This window comes from Eucalyptus grandis, chromosome 5, assembly GCF_016545825.1.
Source record: "Eucalyptus grandis isolate ANBG69807.140 chromosome 5, ASM1654582v1, whole genome shotgun sequence".
In the NCBI taxonomy this organism is placed as follows: domain Eukaryota; kingdom Viridiplantae; phylum Streptophyta; class Magnoliopsida; order Myrtales; family Myrtaceae; genus Eucalyptus; species Eucalyptus grandis.
Window position 1 is genome coordinate 3,551,328 of NC_052616.1, and position 8,958 is coordinate 3,560,285.

Below are 8,958 nucleotides of genomic sequence, written 5' to 3' on the forward strand. Positions count from 1 at the left end.
TGTGAACTCAAAGGCAACAATCTTACAATTATATTTTATAAGTTAAATTCGTGAAGGCATGGCGACAAAATATACACGGAAGTGGACATCTCTCTCTACTTACAGGACACTCATCATTTTAGAAATTCTGCTTAATAGCAGAATCCCAGTAAGTTCCTGACTTTATAATCTAAGACTCATTCACCTGAACCGTGTATCGTGCTTTGGCCAAAATAAGACTGCATAATGTGCACCTCAATGCTCCAGCCATATTCTATGGGACAAATTTTCATCCGACCACATCAAAGACAGTATCATCCCTCGCCTCCAGGTTCCATAAAGTGTGCCCAACTCATGTTGAACCAATCAAATCTGACCATGCTACTTGAAATAATTCCTAACATCTTCAACTGATACTAGTGGTGCACACATAGAACAGAATCAACAAGGACATTACTCAAGACTCTTTGCTTTGCTGTTCTTCATGTATAGTGCCATTTTCTGTGCAGTCATTGAACGTTACCCTTGGGCGATGCAAGCACTGTCACCATTGAGATCAACAATACTTGGTCAGTTTCATAGATAGTCAGAACTAGGCAGTTCGAAGAATCATGCAGCAATAAGAGTATGGTTTAGCCTACTTACAACAACTCTACAGTGGATATTGAGTTCATCATTCATTTCAGAAAGGCGGCATTTTGCTAGTTCTTCAGCTTCTGATGCTCTTCTGCAAGCTTCTCTTACCTGAGACTCCTAGAATGATCTTAATACATTAGAGGGAAATTCAACTTAGAAACCAGAAGCTTCCTGTCATAATGATGCCTCTCCCATCTTAAAAACAAGCAGAAAATACTCTGGCATTGTCAATGTGCATTTCAGATGCAACTGGTGTCACCAAAATCCTCTTTATCAATACTTCTAAAATGTTAAAAGGCTTCCTCGACAACTCATTCAGCAAAATATACTATAGGGATCACTTTAATGAGGTCCCATACACAAAAAACCATAAATACTCATATTGCATTCAAGGATCTACACAGAAACAAGCAAATACAACCAACTTCAGACTTTCTGTTCAAGCCAACCACCTGAGATGACTGAGAAGGGATCTTCATTCACATGATTCAAGACATCCCGGTACTTGTGAGATACTAAAGATCATATCTTGTTTAATGATTGTTCTTCCAACAAGCACTTTAGCCAAAGAAAAAAGATGTAATGAAAGAACTAAATTGATTGCGCCCACAACAGAATTATATAAAAAACTGGAAAAAACTACTCCACAAACGTTTTGCCATGAAACCATGCATAGTTACATGGTTGGAGGGAACACACATGAGGGTGCGCATGCAGGAATCGTGGAGTGGATCAAAATCAAACATCAAGCAACACCAGATAATCCATCTTAAATGTGGCTTTAAGATATAATAGAATGAAAATAGACTTGGCATATGAGTTAGGTGATATACCTGCGGCACAGCAAGATTGATAACACCACAGTTGATTTTTCCACTATGCTCCTTAGTTGAGATAGTTGATTTATCAAATTAAAGGTCATTTCTTCTGCATCCTTCATCTGGTTCCTTGAGAACTCAAATGCCCTTTCTGCATTGAGACGGAAGGAAGCACAGGTCAAACAACTACACAGCCCACGGCATCCTCGCGGATTTCTTTTCAAAATTCCCCTTCTTGGAGCTTCATCAGGAAACCCAAACAGATCTGAAGCCCAATTTGAGAAAGATTTTGCATTGGTCCCTCTGCTCCTATTTCTTTTGCATCAGAAGAAAGTTCTGGTGCTGAATTTGCATGTAACTCCCCACCATGTTCTGGTGATTGACATAAAATGGTGTGGGAATCCTCTTTTGATTGATGAACAGCAATAGAAAATGATGATGCCGCCTGCAGATGTCCTTCATCTCTCGCATTCACAATACCATAAGAAGATTCGTGTGTGCTATCTGTACTTTGTGTGACATTTTTGGCGAGAATATCTTCATCCTTTGCAAACAGGTACCATGGGCCACTGATTCTGGAGAGCTTATGTTAAGATCTGCTGAACCCTGATCACCATTGCACTTATCAGTTGGAAAGTTTTGGAAGTCAGAGAGCACGGGTGGTGAAGAAAACTCCTCTTTAGACCTAGTCAGAAGTTTCAAGCATTGACCATTTCCTGGGGTACCTACAGAACATTTAAAGGAAATTATATTTAATTGTAAATGAACTAATACAAAAGAAAAACACTAGCAGAGGTCGTGTAATTACAAGAGTCATCTTTTGCAATTTCCATTAGATAGGGCAGCATCCTCTTGTAACTTAATGAATTTGGGTTTTTGAATACCTTCAGTCTCGAGCATGGATTTAGCACCTGTCCCAACATCACAATAACCAATATTAGCCTGGAAGCAAGAGATAAAATAAAATTTGCAAAGAATATCATGTCTCCTTTCAACTTTTAGTTTAATGCCCATTTTCTTCTCCCGTGAAGTAAGAAAAAGATGGTCCCTCACCATTTTGTTCTTTGTAGAATTTCCACTATTTTTGTCAGGAATGGAGTAGCCCGCCTTGCTGATCTTGCTAGGAGAATTCTGTGGCATCTCATTTGCACTAGATGTAACAAATTTAATTTTGTTACATTCAATTTCATTTACCCCTGATTCTCCAAAAATCCCTGAATCTGATGAAGGGATTAATGATCTTGCTTCGTTTGTATCAATCATCTGATTTGAAATCTCACCACGATCACTACCTCTGGTTTCAGTGAACAATGAATAGCCATTTTCTCTGCTGCTGGAATTGTGCGGAGCAATTGGCTGAAATCTTGTCATTCCTCCATCCATCGGATGCTTTTGTTCATGGAAGCAGTGATCAACTACATTCTCCTCCTTAGACAAAGATGAGACTGATTTTACACTGTCCAAATCATCAGCCATGCCAGAAGGTCTACCATCAACTACCTCAGCCTCTCCTTTTTCTATTGTCTTTACATCATCAGTATGAGTTCTGACTGTACTATCGCCACAGAGAGTAGAGCCTTGCACGATCGATTCAGGCCTTCCACTATCTATCTGGCCATCAATATCTCGATGACCCAAGTCTTTGTTCACCATAGCAGGAGTGTCAGGACAGTTTCTATCCTTATCAACAGTCGGAATAACCAGGGGAACGGCTATGGTTGCAGTTACATCAGATCCATGCTCACTAGATTCATCCATGGGAATATCTTTATAGCTAGAGCTGATAGAGGAGAGTGGTGGCTTTTCTTCCATAACCTTTTCATGCTTTTCACTTCCAGAAACTCTAGCAGTGCCTACCCATTCAAATACAATGAAGAGACTTAGAGTCGCTGCCTGGAGAAATTAAATGAAAGAGCAAATCAGAGGAGAGGTGAGAGAGATTACCGGAATCTTCCATTGCCATGTCTGTCAAGTAAGGAAGCAGTCGCCGGTAGCTGATCGAGCCGGGCCTCTGGTATATTCTTCTTCTTAATTTCAAACGCGGATTAAGACCCTGCGAAAGACAGCCATTCACTTAAATCTCCATAATCAATGATATGCAAGAAGAATCAACTAAAAATCTCAGGTTCTCTGCATGGTCAACATCGTCGCGTCGGCTGATTAAGCTTTGGAATGAACAGAGCAAACCCAGTGGACAGCCTAAACTGAACGATTAAAAAGAGTCGGAAAATGTTAGAACCTCACCGGTTCGACCTTCGAAGCGGGGTCGTCTCTTTTCCTAATTTCAGCTCCAGAACCTTCATCCTGGGAGGACCCCTGCAGCGGCTCAACCAAAAGCCGGTCCGCCCTCCGGAGATCGCAAGTGCCTCCATTTTCTCCTGCATCGGGGCTCAGAATTACATCCGTTGCTTCGGGTGGAGTGGTCCGAACGCAATCGTCGCCGGAATCGTCCGATCCCTTCACCGTCTCAGTCGCAGCGACATCCTCCTCGGGCGAATCAGGAGGCATCCGACTGCTTTCCTCGTCGTTCCCTGCGTCGCGCTCGGCCTGAAGATCCGCCTTCTCGAGCCCTTCGTCGTCCTCCTCCTCCGACGTCTCGTCGTCGTCGTCATCCTTGTACAAGTCCCTCCCGCCGTCCTCCTCGGAGCAGTACTCCCTAACGATCGAAGACAGAGTAGCGCTGACGTCATCCTTACCGGCCCCGCCTTCTTCTCCGCACGGCGAATCGAGCTCCTCGAGCTTTCCCTCCCCGCGATCCGGACCGAACCCGGTGGACCTCGGCTTCGGGCCGAGCGAGAAGACGCGCCGGCTGCGGAGATCCTTGGTGGAGACGCGAGCCGAGCCGGAGCAGCCGCCGCCGCCGCCGTCGGCGTCGGGGAGGAGGCTCCGCCTGGGGAGCTTCCGGCGGGGACCGGCGGGGGCTTCGGAGCGGGTGAAGAGGCTGAAGAGGGGGGCGAACAGCGACGAGGACGGTCGCTTCCGCTTCGGCGAGTCGCGAGGCGTCTCCATGTCTGCAGGTAGAGAGAGAAAGAGAGAGAGAAGGAGGGAGGGAGAGGAGGAGAGGATAGAGAGAGAGAGAGAGATGGAGGAGGGGAGATTTGGCGGGAAAGAGGGAGGGGGATTTGGCGGGAACCGGTGGGGCCCGCCGGGGCATTTTTCGTTTTTGGCGGGGGGGCGAGGCCCTGGATTTCTTTATTGTGTTGGCAGTTTCGTAATTTGATCGAAGGTCAGTGGCAATTAGTTTGTTCTTCGAACGCCCCGTTTTCTCCGGAGATTTCCATTGACCGAATGGTGTTTTGTATTGATTGAGTGATTGATCTCGCTAGTTTAAGTATTTACCGAAGATATTCGCGCGATATTTGGTGAAAAAAATAATTAATTTCCCCGATCATTATAAATAATTAAAATTTAAACTTCTTGAAAATGACTCGAGAAACCTCTCATGAAATTGGGAGAATTTTTTCAATTAACTACATCAACGACTTCTATTATGTCCTACTAATGTTATCGCGTATTTTGATATGATGTGCATGAAATTTTGTTTTGTGAATCGTTTATAACAAATGCTCGTCTTGTGTTGCCCTAGGCAAGTTGAGATCCGGTTTGGTGTTTCGAATGGTTCCATTATAAATCACGCAACATGTAAAATTGCGAAAATGAAGAGAGAAATTATTGATTGTAACATTAAGTAATTAAAGCCAAAAAGGGGTAGAAAAGTGATGAACGAAATTCTTAATCAAGTTTTCCAAGAGGTACGTATTCATCCTCTTGAATGCACTATGTCCGACAAGCACATGCACGCAAGAATCTCGTGAAAATTGAACGACGACATTTGAATTTTTATGTCTAGAAGAGGATTGAGTGAAACGAGAACATACCAAAATTACTGTACTTTTCCTTTGTCGAAATTTAAACTTATTCATACAACGCCTTCAATTTGTAAAAACAAGGAAAGTTAGATTCGAAACACAACAAATCTTGTTGGGGACTTAGCCAATTAGGAGGCAGATTTCTTCTATGATAGGTTTTTGTGATCCAATTTATCATTTGATTAGTGTCATGTGGACAACAAACTACTGAGACTCATTTTGTTTGGACCATTAAACTATTGCATTAGGGGTGTGCAAAGGTATCGGGAACCGCCCGAATCACCTAGAACTGGACCAGACTAGTTCGGAACTAGCGATTTTCATAGGGATTGGTGCGGTTCCCAATTCCAATTTGTTATAGTTTGTGAGTATTAATCTGATTCTCAGTTTCGGACATGGAACTGCTCACTTGGACCGGTATATGTCAATATAAATATATAAATTTCAACTCAATTACTCGATTATTTTGTAATTTTTCAACTAATATACATGTACACATATATTTGTAGCATTGGACATTATTGACTCATTTTATCTTGCACATGTGTAATAGGATTAGTCCCTACTTTTTGTTCCTTCTAGTAATCCATTTACTTTTTTCTTAGTAAAAATGAAAAAAAAAATAAAGAAATGAAAAGGATGGAGGAGATTGCTTGGAGATGTTCAACCCAAGTTTAAGACTAAACAAATTTTAATGTTTTACATAGAAATTGTATTCATTATGATATTAATTGATGGATGAACTTTTGAGGAATTAGGGATCGGTTCCATAAACCCACCCAGGAATTGAACCAGACTAGCGGTCTAGTTCTCGGGTGGCTCTATGAAATTAATAGGTAGTTTTTGGGTCCAATTTTTGGAATCTATCCTTAGTTAGCAGTTCTCAATTATAAGGTGAGAACCGTCCACCTGGATCATGATCACCTTATATTGCACTCTTCAAATGGGCATTCGAGGGCCCATGGGCTTGAGATGGGCCTCTGACAAGCACTGAATAACCGATAAGCCATCGGTTGATAATCCACATCTGCAGATCATTTACAGCCTTCAACAGATCACTTGAAGACTTTCATGTCTGCTTCTCTTCCTTCTCCATGATCAAGTGCAGCAAGGCTTCTCTTATGGCAAGGGTTTCTGATTGCAATGGGGAGGAAGCTGCAACTGACTTCGTGAACCCAACAATCAATATTCCTCGGTCGTCTCGAACAACTCTGGCAATCGACCGCTCCGACGAACCGGCAAGCTGGGTCAACTCACTCTCAAGCAGGCCTCGCCGGTCGACAAATCAGGTAAGGCTCCATCTACTTCGCTCTGTAGCTTCTCTTTTAGGGGTGGTCGGCTGATATGATTGCCCAAAATTACAGCATTCTCCACGATCGAAGTCGGATTTGGTCTACGATTTTGAAATACCCACTTGTTGCGTTCCTTCCAAATCAGCCTCAAAACACCCACAATTTGCTCACTTGGTGCTGAGGTATGACCTGCTCCCACTAGTTCATGCGACCATTTATCTATTCTGGTTAGAGTCGTTGTTGGGGATACTGTGATGTTAATTCTCGGACTCAACCATAGACTTTGGTCCGGTTGCACAGAAGGAAGAGATGTTCCAACGTCTCTTGTGCGTGTCGGCACATTGGGCATAACAGGTTAGGTAATAATCTCCTCTTGTTCAAATTTTCCTTTGTGGGTAGCGTATTTTACGGTCTTGTACTTGAAATGTTAAAAGAGTGAATAAATGTTTTGCTATTATCGAAAATATACGGTACCATCCAAGCACAAGCATCTATAGCGAGCAATTAGGAAAGATAATGGGGAATAGAACCAGCCAATAACTTTCTACGGTCCTGAATTTTACAACAATAAATAAGCCATATGTGAATTGATAAATTGATGGTAATTGGTGCAAACACGAAAGGATCCTATGGCACAGGAAAAAGTTTCCCTTAGATAATTGACCCGCTTTGACAGTAGTCTGGCATCGTCCTTCGCCCACTCAATTATGGTAAAAGCATTTTGATCTTCTCTAGGCCCTTTTTCTTATATATTCCAACACTCAAAATCAACTTTAATATGACATTTCATGGGATCACTGTTAATTGAAAATTTAAATTGTTAGATAGATGTATGATTTGATATTTAAATATTTTAACATTTGAAGTACCAATACCAATTAAAATAAAATTGACAAAGAGATTGAGTCTTCCTTCCAAGACATGGATGCTCATAGTAGAACCTCCGCTTGATCCGTAGACATTAGCAAGAAAAAATTATGTCGCACAGTACCCCTCGACCTTTAATGATAACGCGCTCTCTCGACTATTCACCTTCTATGTGTTCATCATAACTCCTATGCTGTTCACCTTTTGTTTTTTTGTTTTTTTTTGTTTTTTTTTCCGATAACTTCTACAACACCAAGCTTGTTCTCCTTCTACAAAGTCTTTACAATTCTTAGAGACACTTCTCATTTAATGGGTTATTCACCTTCTCAAGCAACACGGCTGTTCTACACTAGTAGAAGTTTTGTTTTTTACATCATATCCTTATACGGACCCTTTATTTATTTAGAGCCAAACTTCCTAGTGCACTCTTAGTTCATATATTAGCATATGTAGAATATTTTTCGTGTCTTCAAATCATCATAATTTTTTTTTGCTCGAGTTATTTCCACCCCTTTATTAGCTATTAACACATTTTTATCACATTAAATTGACTACATTATCCTTCATGGACCTTGCTCTTGATTTAAGTTTTTCTTATTTTATTTCTTCTTCTTTTTTCCAATTTTACCAAAAGAAGAACTTAGTCACATCCATTCCAAATAACTTGTTTCACCCTAGTCGCTTCTTCCACACACATTACATTTCAACGTCTCTTTCATTTTTGTCATTTTCTGAATTTATTCTCCATTAAATCTAATCAAGCACTGATCATACAATGGAGTAAAGAAACATTAGTTTTATTTGCAAATTGTTTACTTTAATTCCTAGATTATCTTCATGATCATGAGTTTTTCAGAGGTTTTTGATATAAATTTACGAGAACTTACTCAAAGATCAAATATTGTGTTTGATGTATGCATTGTACATAATTTACTCAAAGATTATCCTATTACTTGTGCTTAACTTATTTTTTAAATGATAGTTTCCTAGAAAATAAAATATACAACTCATTAACAAAATAATTAGTCTTTTTTTTTTGTAAAAATGCAATAATTAATTAGCTATTTACCAAATAAACTATTTTTTTGGGGAAAAGAGGCAAAATAATTTTGTTCCAAATGAAGAAAGAAAAGGGAAAAACCAAAAAAGAAGAAAAAATGCAAATAATAGTGTTGAATCAAGAATGGGCCCCACAATTAACCTTGTTAAATGTTGCTTGAGAGGTGCATGGTTAATTTTGTCTGTAGAAAAATTGAAACAAAAGAAAGGGCAAAAGATGTAAAAAATAATTTTAAATCGAGAGGGAATTTTTAAGGAATAATAATGTGATCAATTCAATGTAATATTGGGTGTTTTGACCCATTGAGGCGTGGAAATAACACAAACCTTCCCTTTTCTTTTTTTCAAACACCAACTGATTCCCACAATCTCATTAGCCCAGCTCAATTGCCGGGTCAACCTATCGTCCACCCATCTTGTCGGCCTATCTTCCATTGA

At 40.5% G+C, this 8,958-nt stretch overlaps 1 protein-coding gene across 2 annotated transcripts; it reads right to left on the reverse strand.

Annotated features, from left to right (window-relative positions):
* Positions 1–4,482, reverse strand: LOC104414249. 2 transcript variants are annotated; one of them, XM_010025298.3, is made up of 7 exons: positions 3,678–4,482; positions 3,378–3,486; positions 2,487–3,286; positions 2,242–2,344; positions 1,449–2,158; positions 625–723; positions 1–520 (listed from the first exon to the last, which is right to left on the reverse strand). In XM_010025298.3, exons 1-5 carry the CDS (start codon positions 4,440–4,442, stop codon positions 1,905–1,907), a joined length of 2,031 nt encoding a protein of 676 aa, XP_010023600.2. In that variant the 5' UTR covers positions 4,443–4,482; the 3' UTR covers positions 1–520; positions 625–723; positions 1,449–1,904. The 2 variants fall into 2 exon arrangements, with proteins under 2 accessions (XP_010023600.2, XP_010023599.2); XM_010025297.3 differs by having other exon boundaries at positions 625–732.
* Positions 4,483–8,958: the final 4,476 nt, after the last annotated feature.